The sequence below is a fragment of the Oncorhynchus nerka genome, linkage group LG27, assembly GCF_034236695.1.
Source record: "Oncorhynchus nerka isolate Pitt River linkage group LG27, Oner_Uvic_2.0, whole genome shotgun sequence".
Classification (NCBI taxonomy): Eukaryota; Metazoa; Chordata; class Actinopteri; order Salmoniformes; family Salmonidae; genus Oncorhynchus; species Oncorhynchus nerka.
The window spans coordinates 69,726,691-69,749,512 of NC_088422.1; the positions used below are offsets into that span (position 1 = coordinate 69,726,691).

Sequence of the window (22,822 nt, forward strand, 5' to 3'; positions counted from 1 at the left end):
CATACATACATACAGACAGACAGACACAGGAGTATGATCAGAGAACCACAAGGTCAGTCTGAGGTTCAACACACATGCTTTCACAGAGCGCTGTGCCTTCCAATGAGCACAGGCCTCACTCTGAAACAGAGGAGCCTTATTTCCACATAGAACATTCTGATTGTGAGAGGGATATGGCTGAGTGCTTTTCAGTTGACCTACAGGAGTTATTCCTAACAGTGGTAGTTAAATGAGTTATAATGTCCCTTTTATCACAAGAAACAATAAAAGGACAAGAAAGAAACACATCAGTAAAGAAAATATATATCCATTCTCCTAATTTCCACAGAGGCTAATTTCCACAGAGCCCATTAAGGAGCGTCATTAACCAGCCTGCTAAGCACAAAATGGTAATTAAAACCACGGGGGTCATATGCATTTTAACACGGCCGTGCACTTGAAAGCGAGGAGTGGGAAACAAATCTAATTTCTTGTACATGTCTGCAGATTGCAGCCTAACGTGGAGCTCAGCTTAATTAGACCCCAGTGACCTGATGTGATGGAGCCTGACCGGGCCCTCACTACACACACACTGCAGCAACACCAACCCTGCTCCCTCCCTCCGACCCCCACAGCTCCTAGAACCCTTCCACCTCCCCAGGTCTAGACTCCCTTCCACCTCTCCCCTCTTCTTCCTACCCGTCCCTCGACCCCCCCCACACCCTCAACCCTGCTCCCTGTACCTCCCCAGCCCCAGCCACTGTCCTGTAGGCCCTCCAGGCTGTGCTGCAGCTCCTGCCTCTGGGCCCCCAGACTGTGGGTCTTCTCCTCCTGTAGTCTCAGGCTTCTGATTGCCGTGTCCCTGGCCCTCTGCACCTCCTCAAGCCCAGCCTCCCTCAGCCTCAGTCCCTCTGAGACAGCATGGTAGCGGTCCCTCCACTCCCACAGCTCCCTGTCCCACTGGGCACTCTCCTCCCACAGCTCCCTGTCCCACTGGGCACTCTCCTCCCACAGCTCCCTGTCCCACTGGGCAATCTCCTCCCACAGCTCCCTGTCCCGCTGGGTACTCTCCTCCCACAGCTCCCTGTCCCACTGGGCAATCTCCTCCCACAGCTCCCTGTCCCACTGGGCACTCTCCTCCCACAGCTCCCTGTCCCACTGGGCACTCTCCTCCCACAGCTCCCTGTCCCACTGGGCAAACTCCTCCCACAGCTCCCTGTCCCACTGGGCAATCTCCTCCCACAGCTCCCTGTCCCACTGGGTACTCTCCTCCCACAGCTCCCTGTCCCACTGGGCACTCTCCTCCCACAGCTCCCTGTCCCACTGGGCACTCTCCTCCCACAGCTCCCTGTCCCACTGGGCACTCTCCTCCCACAGCTCCCTGTCCCACTGGGTACTCTCCTCCCACAGCTCCCTGTCCCACTGGGCAATCTCCTCCCACAGCTCCCTGTCCCGCTGGGCACTCTCCTCCCACAGCTCCCTGTCCCGCTGGGTACTCTCCTCCCACAGCTCCCTGTCCCACTGGGTACTCTCCTCCCACAGCTACCTGTCCCACTGGGTACTCTCCTCCCACAGCTCCTTGTCCCACTGGGCACTCTCCTCCCACAGCTCCCTGTCCCGCTGGGCACTCTCCTCCCACAGCTCCCTGTCCCACTGGGCACTCTCCTCCCACAGCTCCCTGTCCCACTGGGTACTCTCCTCCCACAGCTCCCTGTCCCACTGGGCACTCTCCTCCCACAGCTCCCTGTCCCGCTGGGCACTCTCCTCCCACAGCTCCCTGTCCCACTGGGTACTCTCCTCCCACAGCTCCCTGTCCCACTGAGTACTCTCCTCCCACAGCTCCCTGTCCCGCTGGGCACTCTCCTCCCACAGCTCCCTGTCCCGCTGGGTACTCTCCTCCCACAGCTCCCTGTCCCACTGGGTACTCTCCTCCCACAGCTCCCTGTCCCACTGGGTACTCTCCTCCCACAGCTCCTTGTCCCACTGGGCACTCTCCTCCCACAGCTCCCTGTCCCGCTGGGCACTCTCCTCCCACAGCTCCCTGTCCCACTGGGCACTCTCCTCCCACAGCTCCCTGTCCCACTGGGTACTCTCCTCCCACAGCTCCCTGTCCCACTGGGCACTCTCCTCCCACAGCTCCCTGTCCCGCTGGGCACTCTCCTCCCACAGCTCCCTGTCCCACTGGGTACTCTCCTCCCACAGCTCCCTGTCCCACTGAGTACTCTCCTCCCACAGCTCCCTGTCCCGCTGGGCACTCTCCTCCCACAGCTCCCTGTCCCGCTGGGCACTCTCCTCCCACAGCTCCCTGTCCCGCTGGGCACTCTCCTCCCACAGCTCCCTGTCCCGCTGGGCACTCTCCTCCCACAGCTCCCTGTCCCACTGGGCACTCTCCTCCCACAGCTCCCTGTCCCGCTGGGCACTCTCCTCCCACAGCTCCCTGTCCCGCTGGGCAATCTCCTCCCACAGCTCCCTGTCCCGCTGGGCACTCTCCTCCCACAGCTCCCTGTCCCGCTGGGTACTCTCCTCCCACAGCTCCCTGTCCCACTGGGCACTCTCCTCCCACAGCTCCCTGTCCCACTGGGTACTCTCCTCCCACAGCTCCCTGTCCCACTGGGCACTCTCCTCCCACAGCTCCCTGTCCCACTGGGCACTCTCCTCCCACAGCTCCCTGTCCCGCTGGGCACTCTCCTCCCACAGCTCCCTGTCCCACTGGGTACTCTCCTCCCACAGCTCCCTGTCCCACTGGGTACTCTCCTCCCACAGCTCCCTGTCCCACTGGGCACTCTCCTCCCACAGCTCCCTGTCCCACTGGGCACTCTCCTCCCACAGCTCCCTGTCCCGCTGGGCACTCTCCTCCCACAGCTCCCTGTCCCGCTGGGCACTCTCCTCCCACAGCTCCCTGTCCCGCTGGGCACTCTCCTCCCACAGCTCCCTGTCCCACTGGGCACTCTCCTCCCACAGCTCCCTGTCCCGCTGGGCACTCTCCTCCCACAGCTCCCTGTCCCACTGGGCACTCTCCTCCCACAGCTCCCTGTCCCACTGGGTACTCTCCTCCCACAGCTCCCTGTCCCACTGGGTACTCTCCTCCCACAGCTTCCTGTCCCACTGGGTACTCTCCTCCCACAGCTCCCTGTCCCACTGGGCACTCTCCTCCCACAGCTCCCTGTCCCACTGGGCACTCTCCTCCCACAGCTCCCTGTCCCTTCAGTCATTCATATCAGTCAGGAGACAAATAGTAACACAACTCACAAACACTCAGAACACACACGTTAACGGTCAAGGACATAGTACAGACACTCATGTAAACACGTCCGACGCTCGTCATCACGGTGTCTGCTGTGGCACAGAGCAGACTGTCCCTCCTGTCACAGCTAGTTCCCAGGATGTTAAAACAACACATCTATAACTGCCCTAGTGAGTTTCCACTAAAACCCACTTAAAGAGCAGGACTATTCTTTATGAACTGACAAACTCACACAGTAACAGGATCAGCACATAAAAGTCCATGTGAATGAAACAAACGAGTGTTAGCAGGGTGTGAATAAACACTGTGGCGCGCACCTCTACAGACCCTTCTATCAATCAACCTGTCTGCACTTTGTTTTGAGAGTAATCTTGTCCAACCACCAGAGAAGCACTCAGCAGTTAGTGGAGCTTGGCTGTGCTTTGAAGGCTGTGGTTTATTGCGGTCCCAGAGCACAGTGAAGCCGCGCTGTAAAAACACGCAGGCCCAGAGCTCGACACTCGTCCGGGGTTACTCACCTCACACAGGGATCTAGCGCAGACCTGCAGACCACCTAAAACGCCCGTCTGACCCTTTTCTATTTCTCTCTTGTTCCCTCTCTCCCTCTACAGATTATCACTCCTTCTGTCCCAGGTCTTCCCTCTGCTCTGTCCCAGGTCTTCCCTCTGCTCTGTCCCAGGTCTTCCCTCTGCTCTGTCCCAGGTCTTCCCTCTGCTCTGTCCCAGGTCTTCCCTCTGCTCTGTCCCAGTTCTTCCCTCTGCTCTGTCCCAGGTCTTCCCTCTGCTCTGTCCCAGGTCTTCCCTCTGCTCTGTCCCAGGTCTTCCCTCTGCTCTGTCCCAGGTCTTCCCTCTGCTCTGTCCCAGGTCTTCCCTCTGCTCTGTCCCAGGTCTTCCCTCTGCTCTGTCCCAGGTCTTCCCTCTGCTCTGTCCCAGGTCTTCCCTCTGCTCTGTCCCAGTTCTTCCCTCTACTCTGTCCTAGGTCTTCCCTCTGCTCTGTCCCAGGTATTCCCTCTGCTCTGTCCCAGGTCTTCCCTCTGCTCTGTCCCAGTTCTTCCCTCTGCTCTGTCCCAGGTCTTCCCTCTGCTCTGTCCCAGGTCTTCCCTCTGCTCTGTCCCAGTTCTTCCCTCTGCTCTGTCCCAGGTCTTCCCTCTGCTCTGTCCCAGGTCTTCCCTCTGTCTGCTCTGTCCCACTTTCACCCACTACCTTCCTGTGGCTCTATTGACTGGGACAGGTGCCTGTCTGAGCTCTCATTAGTGTGGGATGCCAAGGCCATGCCCAGTAGACATGTGCATACACGCAGACACACACACACCACACCAATCCCCGGGAACACTCCTGACCCACTCTTATGGCCTTTAAGGGCCGACCAAAAGCCTCATTACACGTCGGCTCCCACTGCTTAAGAGGCGAATTTGAAGTTGAAGGGTTGAAAGCAGGCTTTAGAAGATGCCCACTCTGTGTCAGTCAGTCAGGCACCTCACAACACAGCAGCGTGAGAGGAGAGGCCTTGTTAAGCAGCATTGTGTGTCATCCTGTTCGGGGGAAGCACAAAGGTGTCAGCCAGAGCCCAGAGCCACAGACCTTGTCCTTGAGCTGATGCTGCTCGTCTCTCAGCCTCTTCAGCTCCTCTTCTCTTCCACAAAGCTGAGAAGAAACACACAGAACATGTTAAGTACATAGAGTGGGAGGTTACACAGAAGGGCTGTTATAACAAGCACATAATTAAAGGCCCAATGCAGCCAATTTATATCAATATCAAATCAGCTCTGAGTAACAATTAAGTACCTTACTGTAATAGTTTTCCATTAAAATGATCAAAAAGAAACAAAAAATAGCTTTTTACCCAAAAACTATTTCTCAAGCTGAAATTTTGCTTGGACTGTCTGGGAGTGGTCTGAGTGGGGAGGGGGGAAAATAAAACTAGCTGTTATTGGCAGAGAGGTTTGGAACTCCTTGTTATTGACCTATTAACTCATTTACCACCTGGTGATGTCACCAAGAAAGCCACAACTCCACCCATGCAAAACCTGCAGATTATAAAGTATTGTGTAGATTGTATTTCCAACCAGAATTAAGAAATAACAATGATCACATTTACAGAGTTTTTCACACATTTACAGTGTTAATTTCATCAGCTGTTGCACAATATGAAACAAAAAACAGAATTTTGACTGTACTGGGACTTTAATAGCGTTCATATTCTCAATAGTGCTAAGTCTCCTGGCATTCAACAACAGGTCTAGGCCAGTCCAGATGAATAACTAATGCTGTTATCTAGTCCTACTGAGTGGTTGTACCCCTTTACCCCCCTCTCTCTCCTCAATAGACCTGGAGTGAAAAGCATCTGAAACCTTAATAAAACAAAGTGCCTCTCCTTTCTTTCTTTGACCTCTTCAGGAATACCTCTTTAAATATTAAGAGAGAACAGCAAAAACTTACGGCAGGAGTAGAAAGTGCTGAAATATTGAAGGGGTGCTGTGGCTGGGCAGTTTGGGAGCGGTAATGCAGGGAACGAGGGAGGGCAGGGGCGAGGCATTGCGGGGGTGAGGAAGGCCGGGAACGAGGGAGGGCAGGGGCTAGAGGGGCCCGTGGGCGAGGGAGGGCGGGAACGAGGGAGGGCAGGGGCTAGAGGGGCCCGTGGGCGAGGGAGGGCGGGAACGAGGGAAGGCAGGGGCTAGAGGGGCCCGTGGGCGAGGGAGGGCGGGAACGAGGGATGGCGGGGGCGAGCGAGGGCGTGGTGAGGGATGGCAGGGGCGAGGGTGTGTGTAGGAGAAGAGTGGGAAGCGACAGCGATAGACCTGACTACCAGGACGGGAGAGGCTGACGCAGGTACCTCAGACCCCTGGGGCCCCCGGGCTTTAATAACAGTGGCCCCTGGCAGGGAGGTGACATTCAGCTGTACTGGAACTCTGGCAGTTAGGGAAATGAAGCCGTACTGAGTGGAGGCCTTAGAGAGCGCTTTATGGTAAACAGCAGCTGTTGAGCAAGGAAAGACTTGCCTGATGGAAATGAAATCTTCAGAAACTTCTTAAGTGATAGTTCAATCTGAGTGTGAACATCTTGAGAGTCGGGGGGCAGAGAATGGCACATGAACCCAGTCTTGGTGGGATTGCTCTTATAGAGGTGACCTCTCTTCTTTCAGATCCAAGGAGGATGACATCACTCTTGACCTCTTCTCTCACAACACAAATACCCTGTATCTGAATGCAACAATTCCTGCCCCAAGGACACAAATAGGTCATGTTTTCTCCCTGCACTTGGGATGAAAAGAGCTTTAACTCACGCCTTGAAGGTAGCACAGTTGAGCCTCATCTTAAAGCAGACGTCTTTTTTTCCTCAATAGCTCAGGGTCGGCAGTGTCAAGGCACGCAGCCCCACAGCAGTTGCAGTCTTTTGTGGAGCCTCTCTTTGAGCTCAGTGAAAGGAAGGGATGTGCAGTCCAGTCAGGCAGTATAAAGAATCACAACTTATTGAGCAGTTGAAGGTACTTGAAGGTACACACATGTTTATATGAGTGGGGTTACTGTTCTTCATTGAGCAAAGGAAGGTTGTTATAGACAGCGTGTGTGTTTTTCAAGATTTATGTTTTAATGTCACATGCACAAGTACAGTGAAATGCCTTTCTTGTAAGCTCTGTGTGTGTGTGTGTGTGTGTGTGTGTGTGTGCGTGTGTGCGTGCGTGCGTTACTGATCCTGTCAACTGACAAAGCACTCAATTACCTTTTTTCGCATCTCCTCTCTCCCATTCTTCAGTCTGTCCACCTCCCTCTGCAGCTCACCAAACAGCTCTTCCTTCTGCTGCTGTGCCTGCCTCTGCTCAAAACACACAAATAACCACACACACACGCACACACCCGGGGGGCAGAGGTGAGGCACACATGGGAGAGGGAAGTGTCTGTTTTTAAAGGTGTCAGCGGATATCTTTGCATTATGCATATCACACCTCTGAAATGATCCATTAGCAGGTTAGAGCGTGAGAGCTGCTAAATCAGCTGACAGGACACTACGCCAGCACAGACAATATCCTCTACTTTCACTGCCAAATGAGAGGGAGTGTTTGTCCCTACGGAGCAGAGAGAGGGTCGCTGAGCCAGAGAGGAGCACTTTCTCCGGGCCTCTGTCCCTGTAGGACCAGGCCCCCTCTGCTGTCCCCAGAGAAAGAATGAGACACGAGAGAAACACAGACAGACACAGAGAGAGAGAGAGAGAGAGAGAGAGAGAGAAAGAGGGACATGGGAGATAAAGAGAACATTCAGCCTCTCCTCAACACCCCCTTGCACATCCAGACACTGATTTATAATTTTAATATCTCTAATTTCCACAGCAGCGGCCGCTTTCCAAATGTCATTTTCCAATTTATGTCAAACCGTGTGACCATTTTTCTTAATACGGCTTATGACAAGCCTGGTCGCCAGGCGGATATGCAATTCAGATTGAGTGTTTTACAGGCGCGGGAGCCATCAGGCTGGGGTGTTTGTGTGTTTATCTTTATCAGTGCCCGTTCAATATTTTTGAGGGGGGAGACCGAGAGCGCCATACACAAGGGAAAATGTGGTTTTATGGGGAGGAAATGGCTGCAGGGAACAAAATAATAATTCTGTCATAAATCGAATAATTACAGTTACCATAATAAGAATTATGATGGCGGTAATGATAATGTATTAAAATAGGTATTAACACTAAGAGCCTGAAATGGAACGTGGGATGGCTTCACGTCATTATACTAATATTTATGTTAATTAAAACAGGGCCTCCCCTTTTATGTACCACTATATCTCAGTGCTAATCGTCTGAGTGGAACACAATGGGGATCGCTGCGGAGGGGCAGGATGCAGTTCGGGGCTCACCCTGAGGATGGCGCTGTGGAGCTCCTCTCTGGCAAGGCCCGGCTGGCCCTGCAGGGCGGATGTCTCTCTCTCCCACTCCATTTCTCGTTCCATGTAGCTCAGCCAATGACCTCTGGAGCCTCTGCACCTCAGCACTCCTGTCCTGCAGCTAGAGGACATAGAAAGAAGAATCATGTCAATCACACACACACACACTGTACAGACAACTTTTGCTCATGGGAGGTAAGGTATGGTCCTGGTTGAAACCATAGGCAACAGCATCCTGCTAAACTAAAGGCTTGACAACCAGCAGCTCATCAGACTAGAGAACATCATCAGACTAGAGAACATGTTAGGTAGTTCCTCACAAGACTCTTAATTTGGCTATAAAACTCCATACGATCCATATGATTGAGAGGTCTGGATGTTGGCGCTGAGGTCCAGCTCTCTCTGTGGGTGTTGGCTGGCTCTGTGATGTAGCTGTGACTCTCCATTCAGCTGGCTGCTGAGAGGCCTGAGAGAGAGCCGGGCAGGCTGGCCTACGGCAGGCCCTAATAGCCCATAATGATCACTGGGAACTTATTCAACAAGGAATTCATTCCTGGCTGGGGACTGTGTGTGTGGCTGGCCTGTTTATGGTTGTACATTACGGTGCGGTCTGGTATGACATAGCGAGTCTCGCCCCACTGCTCCTCCCTCCGCCAACCACCTATCGTCTCGCCAGCGCATGTTCCCCACCCTCAAAAAATGGGTAGAAATAACAGGAACAAGTTGTCGGAAATGAAATTTCAATTCATCCAGTCCCTTTATACACTGGTGCGGGTAGCCTGCCGTCGAGAGGGAGGGATCAATAGTGTTTAGACAGCAGAGCAGATTTCCTAAGCGCCGGATCAATAGGAAAGAGAGAGGGGAAAAACCCGGCTTTTCTTTGGGTGTTGTAGTAAATACGAACAAATCAGTGGCCTTAGGCTAAATGGATTGACCAGCTGTTTTCAACTTCTGTGCTGTAAATAAAGATCTATTCTGGAGTCTCTGACGGAGGCCCAAAGCCACCAACAGCACTAGGCTGCCTCAGACACACCCCTGACAGGACAAGGGGAGCAGGGGACATAGGGACATGGGGGTAGTGGGGGAGCTACAGAGAGGCTTCAAGGCCAGGGGGCCTGGAGCAACTAGGACTAATAAAATGCTGCTAGAAGAGCTACCCTCCGTACGACAGGTGAAACAAAAGGATTCCCAGAGATAATCAGACGGACCAGTGAAATCATGGAGGGCGATATATTTTGATGATGTGTATTTTAGTACGTCTGTGACCTTATCTACTGAAAACTCTGAAAATGCCACAACAAAGAGATGGATGTTTTTCAGCTTTTCGTAAGAGATGAATCCGATAAACAAACTTGATTCACGATAGGTCACAAAAGATGACTTTTTGGCTAACTTAAAAATAGTCATTAGGTGAACCGGAGTCAGTCGTTTGACATCGTGGAGTGTGGCAGGTCAGATATGTCAGCCAGAGTACTGGGCTAATCAGAGTCGAGCATCCTGACAGGATGACTGATCACATGGTGTGTTCCCCTCACCTCTAGACTTATTAAAGAAAAACACCACCGGCCACATTCCCCTAGACCCACACCACTCATTGGTCAACCACCCTGGAAAATGTGAAATTCATCAGCAAGACCTCAGCCCAAACAAAACACACATTGGACGACCAAACAAGAAAATAACCCCTGGTCACTCCTGATTGCCTACAAACACAGTGAAACGACACATTAAAAGAGAACGAGAGTGTGTAAGGAGGGCTGTTGACTCTAGCTGCAGGACAGGACGGGACGGGACGGGGCTGAGGAATGATTGGCTTGGCTGTGCTTGGACACTAAGACAGGGGTTGACTAAACCCCCCTCATGGTCTTTTCCCTGGCGGGGGTGCTGCTGATGGAAGAGGGTTACAGCAACAGAGGCATACCGGTGCCTCTGTGCTGCTGGTCTGGTCCAGCGGTCCATCTGATACTGGAACACACACTCACTAAGTGATTTATAATTGCCCTCATTCTGCCACTCTGTCAGGGAGATTGCCGGTGACATGAAAGGGCTCCGCTCTGCATCTCAGCTGACAGACAACCTGGAGTTTGGCGACGCTGTGGAGGCTGCAACACTCCAGACTAACTGATCCCAGACAGACACAAACCTCCAATTACACACTCATATCCACACTGGACGGATCTTTATCTCCAAACAAATAAAACAGTCATCATTTAGAAGCCATTTAACACAATAATCTATATGTTAAATGTGTACATTATATGCGTTGCTCAATATGTCTGGTGGGCTGTGTGTGTGTTTATGTGTGAGTTCCAAAGCTCTCTCCTCTCTCTGCGGTAAAGGTCACTGTAGATTGGGCATTTAAAGCTTCTGGTGGCTGAGCCGAGGAACCTGCCCACGTTAGATCTCAACTCATTGCCTTCCCAGGCACATTACCTTAATGATGCTATTCCTCACACCTCCATCTCGGCAGGTGGGGAGATACAGAAATGAGAAAGGCAGTAAAGACATTCTAATGTCCTTCCCAGCCATTCAATTCCGGCTCTCTCTGCCTGCATCCACACAAAGGAGCAGTGAAGCAATACTCCTTGTTTTTCCCTCAACAACCAACCAAGCTATATATGTAGATACAAAAGCTATATGCAGAAACTGCCATTAAACATTTATATTGCAGGTTTCCCGGTATCCTTGCTCTATTTTTGTTCGGTAATAGGATTGTTTTTTAAAATATTAAAACTGTTGGTCTTGACAAATGGTAAAGCCTGCCTATGAAAGCAGCTTATTCTGCTCCTTCCTGGCGCCTGATCAAAACCCATTTACTCCACCGGGGGGATTGAACGAGACGTCTGATCGTTAACCCCGTCTCACCCTCTGCCGAGGCCTCACCCACGGGGGAGATGTTTACTGCCTGTTGTGTCTGCTGTTCACCCCCAAGATGTCAGCCCAGTGCACCCTGTACACTGCACAGTCCCAGCTCCTTCTCATACGCCCCCGTTTAGTCTATGCTGTCTTTGATCCCACATGTCAAAAAGCGCGCCCCATCTTCTTCTCCCTCCGCCCCTCACCCATCCTCTCAGCGTTTAAGTGTTCATTATTTCCACAAGTGCTTTTCAATTTCCACTAGATGAAGCTCATTAAGTAGTGTATTTGTTAGCAGACATGCTGCCGTGTTCTGAGACGTACTGGGTGTTTGTCTGCTGGGACAGGCTACATAAGTAAGAAGGGGTTACTCTGCTACGCTAGGCAGGTAAAAGTCACAATGCTTTCAATTGGACTGAATATCTCCTCATTCTCTAGAGAAAAGCTCTTGAATGCTTTTTAAATATGTAATGGCAATTTAATTTAATCTAGGCATTTTCTCCATATTGTCTATGAAAGCTCACCTCAGGGTTGAGCTGAGGTTCTCAGAGAGTGGTTATTACGTGGTCACGTCCCTAAAGACCATCTGACCCACACTGTGGCCTGTCTGTGTAAGCCGTTTCCCCTCTCTGTATTTGGGGTATCCGGGGCGGAGGGGGAGACAGGGGCTGTTGAGAGTGTTTATGTTGCTGACCTGGACACAGGCTTCTAATGTGTAACACAGGACACTCCAGTATGCAGATGCCCCGGGCTACTCTCTAAGTGGTCTTTACTTTGAAAACACAGGTACCCTCCAGGGGGATGGGGTGGGGCTGCTGATGCAGGATGGGGGGCAAGAGCCCTGCTCAGAGCCCCATGCAACGCTCGGAATAATATATCCATACATCATCAGTCCGTGTCAGACTTTGATTCACGGCAGAGGACTTGCCGAAACCACTGTGGTATTAGCTTTAATAATGCAAGCTGGGGTTAGGCGCTTACTCTTTTCTGACAAATATGGGCAAATCAATTAATTCGACTGACATTCCCCCAAAGCACACATATAAATCCAACATGGACGCTTGCTTTCGTGTCTTTGTTTTATCAAGCAAAGCAACAAGAATAATTTCACATTTTTATGTTCTAATTCTAAAATACCCCGACAGGGTAGGGCATTTGTTATCGTTACAAACACAGACTCATTTGAGTTACAATATTTTGAAAGTAGATATTGACTTTAAAATCTCAAATGAGGTCTGGAACACTTTGATGAGAAAATATGTTTTATATGCTAGTGCATTATGAGAATCATTCAAAGCAGCAGGACGTGATAATATGACACATATCGACCAAGTCCAGAATGCACTCAATGCACCTAACATAACAAGCACACTAATATCCCCACCCCACTTTAATTATGCACATAGAACATATCCAACATCTTGTCAATAACCTCAGTAAACAAATGCTACCACAGCCAATTAAAGAAATGCATCATTCTTATTCACTTCAGTAGCTGGCTTTCACAGCTTTCTGGCTTTCACAGCTTGCTGTCAATTTCAAGCTATACAGTGAGAATGAGACCAGCTCTCTCTCTCTCTCTCTCTCTCTCTCAGGCCAATAATGAACACAGCACCGTGACAAAGGACATTACGTTTGCTGGTCTTATCAATACTTCTAAAAGCATAACATCAATAGTTGTGAGGGTCACAGGATGTTTAGGACGTTTCGGCTAGCGAGACAGTCTTGTAGAACTGATTAAGCAGAGAGATGCTCACCAGAGAGGCGACATGGAGGAGAGGGTGACCCAATTAAAACAATGGAAATTCAGACTCCGCTGCCAGTCACACAGGCAATGAGCTAAAGCCCGTGAGACAAAAGGGAACAAGCTTTATCAGTCCCAAAAAGGCCTTGTCCCTGCATTAATATTCTATACTAATGAAACCTTTCTACATTTCTTCATCTCTCTACACTTGTCTGTCAGTCATTTGGCTCATAAATATTGTCTTATTATTATCATCATCGTAATTTCTTCCGTGATGCGCTGGAAAATTCTGTGGCAATTATCGAAGTGACAGGTGAAATAGGAACACGCTGAAAAATAAATGAAGCGTTGCCATGACGACACGGCCGGCGAGAGGGAATCAGATGTGTGTGTGTGTGTGTGTGCGCGTTGGTCACGTGACCCAGCCAGCCTCGGCTGCACAGCGCTACATTGAAGCCCCGCAGACCAAAGGACACTTAACCTCAATAGCTGGCAGCAATCGGAGACCCATTTATTAGCTATTTCTGTCCAAAGGTCAGTGTGGCTGTATGTCTGGGGCTGGGGCTCCAAGCAGGCAGGACGCTCTTCTCTCCCCAAAGACAGGCTCTGTGGGCTGGGCTGGCTAGAGTCAGGCATCGGGGCAGGCCGCTGTGCTGTGGCGTATTTACAGCCTTAAGGTATAATCTGCATTTAAAGCATATGACAGTGTTATAACATAGCTGGGCTGGGAATGCAGTAAATCAGACAATATGGGCAGGTGGAATGTATACGCTCATGAACAGACAAACACATATGTCTGCGGTACAGGACAGCCTGCTACAGTGATATGCAGTGAGTCAACAGGGAGGGCGAGATGTTGAATATGACAGAGAGATTGAAGTGGCTTGTGAAAGAGCAAGGATGAGAGCCAGATGCCTCAGGGTGCCGTTAGGAGTTGAATTTTTGATCAGGGTCAAGCCATATAATAAATGTATATGTTCTATTAACATGACAACCCCGTGGATGTCAATACCTTATGCACAGACCAGGCTTAATATTTGAGGACGTGTAAAATGGAATTGGAAACTAAATGACTTGGATCAGATGTTAATTATGAGACACCTTGCACAAATATATCTAGATTGCGCCTCATGTGTTTTCCTGGAAAGAGGAGGCTGGTTGGTTCAAATTGGTTCAAACACATTGTAACTGGGTGACCCATAAAGCAGCTAAATGTCCATTTACAGTATGATCAGATGAAATAGAGGTGTTTTAGTGGGACGCTCCAAGGATAGAATCTACCTTTAGGATCTTAAACCATATTCTACAGATCTGAACACAGTAAAAATATTCACCAATGTATAGTGAATACAGTGAAAGGTCACATAAACAAACTTCCACATAGACAAAGACTTTGTGGAGGAGTGTTTTTCTTCCAACCACAATTACCACTGATTAGCATTGACTTAAAAACGCAAAACAACAAGATAACAAAACAATTCTGTCGATTCTGACGCCGGAGCGAATGGCGAGGCTTAAAATATACATATATATAAAAAGAAAACAAATTCAAACGAACGGGAGAAATGCTTTCATCCCACTGAAGCAATTATGGATCTAATCAGAGCTTTCTGCATGAAGGTACCGCTCTCCTATCTCGCTCCCATTTGCATCATAACACAGCGTGCAATATTAATTTCCGAGTTTACTGCTTATTGGAAGAGCAAAGTATGAAAAGCCATTAAGGGCTGCAAATGGGAAAGCTATTTGCTGTCACACGGATTCAGCTCTATTAAAAAGAAAAATCTTGTTAACTATTTGGAATTAGAGTCATTTGGCAAAAGGCATTCTGCCGCACTCCACTAAAATACGTAATTATGCTTCTCTTCTTTCTCTCCCCTATTCCTCTTTCATTTGCACAAGCGACGGAGGCAAGAACGGTGGATGGAGTTTGAGGGCATCAGGGGTGAGTAAGTGGAAGCAAAGGTAATTAAAGTTGGTGGCTATCTGTTTGGTTAATGCATGGAGCAGGCCAACAGAGACAGAGGCACTCACACACACACACAGCCTGGGGGGTTGAAGGAGAGAGATGAGGAGAATCAGCCTTCTGTCTCTCTCTGTCTCTGGCAGGTCCCCAGGCTCTCATCTGGAACACATCTTACCCACTCCAACCCTGCTGTAGCCCAGCATACTAGCACCATCCAGCCCTGCTGTAGCCCAGCATACTAGCACCATCCAATCCTGCTGTAGGCCAGCATACTAGCACCATCCAGCCCTGCTGTAGCCCAGCATACTAGCACCATCCAACCCTGCTGTAGCCCAGCATACTAGCACCATCCAACCCTGCTGTAGGCCAGCATACTAGCACCATCCAGCCCTGCTGTAGCCCAGCATACTAGCACCATCCAGCCCTGCTGTAGCCCAGCATACTAGCACCATCCAGACCTGCTGTAGCCCAGCATACTAGCACAATCCAGCCCTGCTGTAGCCCAGCATACTGGCACAATCCAGCCCTGCTGTAGCCCAGCATACTAGCACCATCCAGCCCTGCTGTAGCCCAGCATACTAGCACCATCCAGCCCTGCTGTAGCCCAGGATACTGGCACAATCCAGCCCTGCTGTAGCCCAGCATACTGGCACAATCCAGCCCTGCTGTAGCCCAGCATACTAGCACCATCCAGCCCTGCTGTAGCCCAGCATACTAGCACAATCCAGCCCTGCTGTAGTCCAGCATACTAGCACAATCCAGCCCTGCTCTAGTCCAGCATACTAGCACAATCCAGCCCTGCTGTAGCCCAGCATACTGGCACAATCCAGCCCTGCTGTAGCCCAGCATACTGGCACAATCCAGCCCTGCTTTAGTCCAGCATACTAGCACAATCCAGCCCTGCTGTAGTCCAGCATACTAGCACAATCCAGCCCTGCTGTAGTCCAGCATACTAGCACAATCCAACCCTGCTGTAGCCCAGCATACTGGCACAATCCAGCCCTGCTTTAGTCCAGCATACTAGCACAATCCAGCCCTGCTGTAGTCCAGCATACTAGCACAATCCAGCCCTGCTGTAGCCCAGCATTGCCCTAACACCTTTTTTTTGCACTATTGGTTAGAGCCTGTAAGTAAGAATTTCACTGTAAGGTCTACTACACCTGTTGTATTCTGTGCACGTGACAAATAAACTTGGATTTGATTTGATACTAGCACCATCCAGCCCTGTAACCCAGTCCACAGTAAAACACTCCAGACTAGCGATCCCAACACAAGAACTAAACAAGTGTGCTTGTTCTGGCCCAAATCAAGGAGTGTATGTTTATTTTCCAAAGACACAACACAAATCCCAACCTGTCCTTTCCCTGGCCAATGCTTATTGATTATAGGTCTCTAAGGATACAGATTAACAGCTGGAACCACCCTAGTGTCATACTCCCTAACCTCTAGACCTCTGTTCATGGACCACCCTATCCTAACCCAGCCCTGCTACTCTTGGCTCGCTCCAATAGAAAGAAAAAAACTGTATGGATTTATGGGTCCGCCAGGCTGGCCTGTGAGGTGTTTTATAGTGGGACCTGCAGGGCCTATTTAGGAGGCGTAGCACAGCAAAGCACGGCGTGCTCCGTCCTGACCACAGGTATTGATCTGCAGCGATAGCCTGGTTGCGGCCGCATGGCTAACTTAGAGCCCTGATCTCAGCCTCAGCCTGCCTGGCCGTGAGATGAAAACCAGGCCTCTGTGTGTAATGATGTGTGTATGAACAAAGTGAGTAGACCACTGAGACAAAAAGGAGACGAAATTAAATCATTCTTTTTCCTCTTTCAGGATAGCCACTGCAGCCAACCATGCTTGGCCGCTTGATGGGAGATCTTTTTTTTCCCAGAGGAGATGAATGGTAGGATCTGGAGGAGGTAAATGAGAGCATCCTGATGCAGAGAGATGTGTGGATGTCCCTAATGGGGCCCTGCTCTGACGAGCTGTGTGCTGCCTCTGTCTGTCTGGGAAGCTGGCAGACGGACGGACGTGGTTAGGGCGGAGGCTCAGCGCCTGCCCGCCTTCTCCCTACCAGGGCTCTCCGAGCGTCAGGTCGGGCACGCTCCGCACTAATTGTCGGAGGTCGACAGCGCATAACAAGTAGAGGAGGCATCGGCTTTAATTTGAGAGGAGAAGAAAGGGTGGAGAAAATGCATCTAATCATGTGAAGTGTTTTGCTGTCTGGGAGAGAGCTAGGGGCTCTCTCTCCCATGGTGGACCATGCCCAGCATCACCAACCACCCACCTCCAGCCCCTGGCCTGGCTAACAGCTCTGACCACACAGAGGTATGGATTACCCAGAACCTTACTGCTACGTTACTGTATCTTACTGCTCACACAGGACCAGACAGCTAAATAAACAAGAGAGCAGTCTAGTGGAACAGGAGCCCCCACAGAAAACACATGGACACACAGTCATGAGGGGAAAGATAGGAGAAATGCTGATAGGAGAAACAGACAGACACATAGACACACAGACAGCAAGGCATACAGACAGAAAGACAAATGGACGCACAGACAACCACACAGACAGACACCAAGGCTGCAAATGAAACCGAGGTGGTGTGTGGAGAGGGAGGTGGGAGGGAGGGGTGAAGGGGTGTGCCTGAAAGTGCCCTTGTCAGGCTGGACCCCCCCACCCCTACCTCTCCACCACCAGAGCACTGCTCCCTGAGCCAGGGTCATTGACACAGACCTCTGACATCATTAAGACGTTTCCAGGAAAATGTATTGAAAGACAGATTAAAATAAATTAAGAAAAATGTGTAGCAGAATGCCTACGCGCACTTCATAAATCATTGGGCCAGGCCAGGAGCCGGCTCCCCATGATTAACTGTAGACTATTTATTTTATCCTGACGGTATAAATTAGTATTCAGACACATAGATTATATTAGGGATATCTGCGATGCGGAACTGCTGCGGGATGTGCAGAATATTTTAAGGATACAAAGAGGAGTGGAGAGGGGGAGAGGGAAACGGAGAGAGGGAAAAGAGGGGGAAAGGAGGGATAGGGTTTTGAAAAGCAAACACTATTTAAATGCACACATACCAGGGAGATAGCATTTTACCCATGAAGCATCTGTTTATTCAAGCATTGACACTGAGAAAGGAGAAACAACTGAGTGAATGAAAAACAACAACCTCTGCACAGACTAGCAGCCGTATTATTTGAGACTATAAACGACTGCATAAATAGCATTAATTGCTCAAAATCCCCATTGTCCACTACAGTCTGCATATGTTCCATGCATTGGAGATTAACGAAAAATGCAGACACTAAATAGGCAATGATGTCCATGGAGTCGCTAAGGCACATAATGACATGGCACTATCCAACATCAGCCATTTTATCTCTCCTCTCAATGCAATTCAATTGAAAGGCATTAATGGCATGGGAAACATATGTTTACATTGCCAAAGCAAGTGAAATAGCCACTACACTCCAGAAGAATAAAGACATTTCAAATGTCATATTACAGTGGGGCAAAAAAGTATTTAGTCAGCCACCAATTGTGCAAGTTCTCCCACTTAAAAAGATGAGAGGCCTGGAATTTTTCATCATAGGTACACGTCAACTATGACAGACAAAATGAGGGGAAAAAATCCAGAAAATCACATTGTAGGATTTTTTATGAATTTATTTGCAAATTATGGTGGAAAATAAGTATTTGGTCACCTACAAACAAGCAAGATTTCTGGCTCTCACAGACCTGTAACTTCTTCTTTAAGAGGCTCCTCTGTCCTCCACTCGTTACCTGTATTAATGGCACCTGCTTGAACTTGTTATCAGTATAAAAGACACCTGTCCACAACCTCAAACAGTCACACTCCAAACTCCACTATGGCCAAGACTAAAGAGCTGTCAAAGGACACCAGAAACAAAATTGTAGACCTGCACCAGGCTGGGAAGACTGAATCTGCAATAGGTAAGCAGCTTGGTTTGAAGAAATCAACTGTGGGAGCAATTATTAGGAAATGGAAGACATACAAGACCACTGATAATCTTCCTCGATCTGGGGCTCCACGCAAGATCTCACCCCGTGGGGTCAAAATGATCACAAGAACGGTGAGCAAAAGTTCCAGAACCACACGGGGGGACCTAGTGAATGACCTGCAGAGAGCTGGGACCAAAGTAACCGCTGGTTCTGCTCACACTGCCCTACCCTGTGCTCTGACCTCTTTCTCCCCTCTCTCTCCAGATGACATCTCGCGTCTTGTGACGGCCGGCCGCCCAACAACCTGCCCGCTTGACCCTATCCCCTCCTCTCTTCTCCAGACCATCTCCGGTGACCTTCTCCCTTACCTCACCTCGCTCATCAACTCATCCCTGACCGCTGGCTACGTCCCTCCCGTCTTCAAGAGAGCGAGAGTTGCACCCCTTCTGAAAAAACCTACACTCGATCCCTCCGATGTCAACAACTACAGACCAGTATCCCTTCTTTCTTTTCTCTCCAAAACTCTTGAACGTGCCGTCCTTGGCCAGCTCTCCCGCTATCTTTCTCAGAATGACCTTCTTGATCCAAATCAGTCAGGTTTCAAGACTAGTCATTCAACTGAGACTGCTCTTCTCTGTATCACGGAGGCGCTCCGCACTGCTAAAGCTAACTCTCTCTCCTCTGCTCTCATCCTTCTAGACCTATCGGCTGCCTTCGATACTGTGAACCATCAGATCCTCCTCTCCACCCTCTCCGAGTTGGGCATCTCCGGCGCGGCCCACGCTTGGATTGCGTCCTACCTGACAGGTCGCTCCTACCAGGTGGCGTGGCGAGAATCCGTCTCTCACCACGTGCTCTCACCACTGGTGTCCCCAGGGCTCTGTTCTAGGCCCTCTCCTATTCTCGCTATACACCAAGTCACTTGGCTCTGTCATAACCTCACATGGTCTCTCCTATCATTGCTATGCAGACGACACACAATTAATCTTCTCCTTTCCCCCTTCTGACGACCAGGTGGCGAATCGCATCTCTGCATGTCTGGCAGACATATCAGTGTGGATGACGGATCATCACCTCAAGCTGAACCTCGGCAAGACGGAGCTGCTCTTCCTCCCGGGAAGGACTGCCCTTTCCATGATCTCGCCATCACGGTTGACAACTCCATTGTGTCCTCGTCCCAGAGCGCTAAGAACCTTGGCGTGATCCTGGACAACACCCTGTCGTTCTCAAATAACATCAAGGCGGTGGCCCGTTCCTGTAGGTTCATGCTCTACAACATCCGCAGAGTACGACCCTGCCTCACACAGGAAGCGGCGCAGGTCCTAATCCAGGCACTTGTCATCTCCCGTCTGGATTACTGCAACTCGCTGTTGGCTGGGCTCCCTGCCTGTGCCATTAAACCCCTACAACTCATCCAGAACGCCGCAGCCCGTCTGGTGTTCAACCTTCCCAAGTTCTCTCACGTCACCCCGCTCCTCCGCTCTCTCCACTGGCTTCCAGTTGAAGCTCGCATCCGCTACAAGACCATGGTGCTTGCCTACGGAGCTGTGAGGGGAACGGCACCTCACTACCTCCAGGCTCTGATCAGGCCCTACACCCAAACAAGGGCACTGCGTTCATCCACCTCTGGCCTGCTCGCCTCCCTACCACTGAGGAAGTACAGTTCCCGCTCAGCCCAGTCAAAACTGTTCGCTGCTCTGGCCCCCAATGGTGGAACAAACTCCCTCACGACGCCAGGACAGCGGAGTCAATCACCACCTTCCGGAGACACCTGAAACCCCACCTCTTTAAGGAATACCTAGGATAGGATAAAGTAATCCTTCTCCCCCCTTAAAAGACCTAGATGCACTATTGTAGAGTGGCTGTTCCACTGGATGTCATAAGGTGAAAGCACCAATTTGTAAGTCGCTCTGGATAAGAGCGTCTGCTAAATGACTTAAATGTAAATGTAATGTAAAATGTAACAAAGCCTACCATCAGTAACACACTACGCCGACAGGGACTCAAATCCTGCAGTGCCAGACGTGTCCCCCTGCTTAAGCCAGTACATGTCCAGGCCCGTCTGAAGTTTGCTAGAGAGCATTTGGATGATCCAGAAGAAGATTGGGAGAATGTCATATGGTCAGATGAAACCAAAATAGTACTTTTTGGTAAAAACTCAACTCGTCGTGTTTGGAGGACAAAGAATGCTGAGTTGCATCCAAAGAACACCATACCTACTGTGAAGCATGGGGGTGGAAACATCATGCTTTGGGGCTGTTTTTCTGCAAAGGGACCAGGACGACTGATCCGTGTAAAGGAAAGAATGAATGAATCCATCAGCAAGGGCATTGAAGATGAAACGTGGCTGGGTCTTTCAGCATGACAATGATCCCAAACACACCGCCCGGGCAACGGAGGAGTGGCTTCGTAAGAAGCATTTCAAGGTCCTGGATTGGCCTAGCCATTCTCCAGATGTCAACCCCATAGAAAATCTTTGGAGGGAGTTGAAAATCCGTGTTGCCCAGCAACAGCCCCAAAACATCACTGCTCTAGAGGAGATCTGCATGGAGGAATGGGCCAAAATACCAGCAACAGTGTGTGAAAACCTTGTGAAGACTTACAGAAAACGTTTGACCTCTGTCATTGCCAACAAAGGGTATATAACAAAATATTGAGATAAACTTTTGTTATTGACCAAATACTTATTTTCCACCATAATTTGCAAATAAATTCATTAAAAATCCTACAATGTGATTTTCTGGATTTCTTTTCTTCTCATTTTGTCTGTCATAGTTGAAGTGTACCTATGATGAAAATTACAGGCCTCTCTCATATTTTTAAGTGGGAGAACTTGCACAATTGGTGGCTGACTAAATACTTTTTTGCCCCACTGTATGTGCAAATAGTTAAAGTACAAAAGTGAAAATAAATGTGGGTTGTATTTACAATGGTGTTTGTTCTGCACTGGTTAGTCTTTTCTAGTGGCAACAGGTCACATATCTTGCTGCTGTGATGGCACACTATGGTATTTCACCCAATAGATATGTGAGTCTCTCTCTCTCTCTCTCACGCTGGTCCTGCCCACCCATCACACCCCAGGGGGGAGTGTCACTTCAACCCAGACTCCCCTGACAGTCAGTCAGTCCTCTTACCAGCCTCTCTCTTTGTCTCTATGCCTCTCTGTCTGTGGCACAGCGCTGGCTACACACTGCCTCCCCGTGGGCACACTGCCCAGGCTGGCACAGGGCCAGACACAACAGCTCTGCCACACTGGCCTGGCAAAACAACGCTCCCTATCTTCATCTTTCCACACTCCTCCCTCCATCAGAGAGCCCCCGGCCCCAGTCCTCTCCTCATTCTCCCTTCTTTACTCTCCACTACAGCTGAGAATAACACTTTGGAAGCATGCCCTCTAACCAAGCAATGAAACATAACAGTGCCAGGAACAAATAATACACTCATGTACCAAATAAAACCACCAGCCTTCAAACACGTTGCCAATATCTTATCATATGGTTAGAGTTCTTGCACTCAGTGAACCCCTGCATTATCAAACTATCAATGAATTCTAGCAGATAGGAAATATAAAAGACAACAAGCTCGCGATTACATCTAATAGCTTCTGTACTTCCAGGAGAAAAAGCTTGTATGTGAACTCCAGCCTGGTCCAGAAGGTCACTCTGATGTACACGCTGACTGTAGTGGTTTGTGTCATGGGTCCACGTCTGTCTCAACTGTCACACACACAGTGTCTTTGCTAAACCACAGAAACCCACGACGACCACGAGACAAACACTCAGGCACACCACTAAAACACAACTTCAAACACCAATACAAAGCCAGTATGAGAAAAGAATCCTATAGAAACCAAGCCATGGAGTTGTAGCAAATATCAGAATACATTGTTGTACATAGTCTACTCAGAGAGGAAAAAACTGTTCTGAGACCAGCATAGAAAAGGAGAGAGAAAGGAGCAAATTAACAATGGAAAATCTTCCCACTTCACAAAGACCAACGGGAGAATGGGGAAGAGATGAGGAGTATAACGCACATATGAAATCTAAATACTACTAGAATGGGAGAGACATAGAGCTCAGCCACCAACAACAGTGCCCCATTGAAAAACACTTCATGCTTTTGACAGTGTACAAGAAGAGGCTTTTGCGCGCGCACACACAGACACACTGAAAGAGCGGGACACGCCT

The 22,822-nt window shown here is 49.8% G+C and overlaps 1 protein-coding gene across 4 annotated transcripts in view; it reads right to left on the reverse strand.

The window, feature by feature from the left end:
- The window catches only part of LOC115111117 (uncharacterized), a 177,014-nt gene that overhangs the window by 1,165 nt on the left and 153,027 nt on the right, over positions 1-22,822 (reverse strand). Inside the window, exons 12-15 of one of the 4 annotated variants that reach the window (XR_010461573.1) lie at positions 8,070-8,217; positions 6,943-7,035; positions 6,506-6,628; positions 4,804-4,866 (exon numbers count right to left, since the gene is read on the reverse strand). Coding sequence is in view for 2 of the 4 variants with exons in the window: in XM_065011947.1 (XP_064868019.1) it covers positions 7,189-7,367; positions 8,070-8,217 (327 nt within the window). In the remaining 2 variants the exon portion in view is untranslated. Of the gene's footprint in view, positions 1-4,803; positions 4,867-6,505; positions 6,629-6,942; positions 7,036-7,165; positions 7,368-8,069; positions 8,218-22,822 lie in introns of those variants that run through there. The other 3 variants (XR_010461574.1, XM_065011948.1, XM_065011947.1) reach the window with 3 other exon arrangements.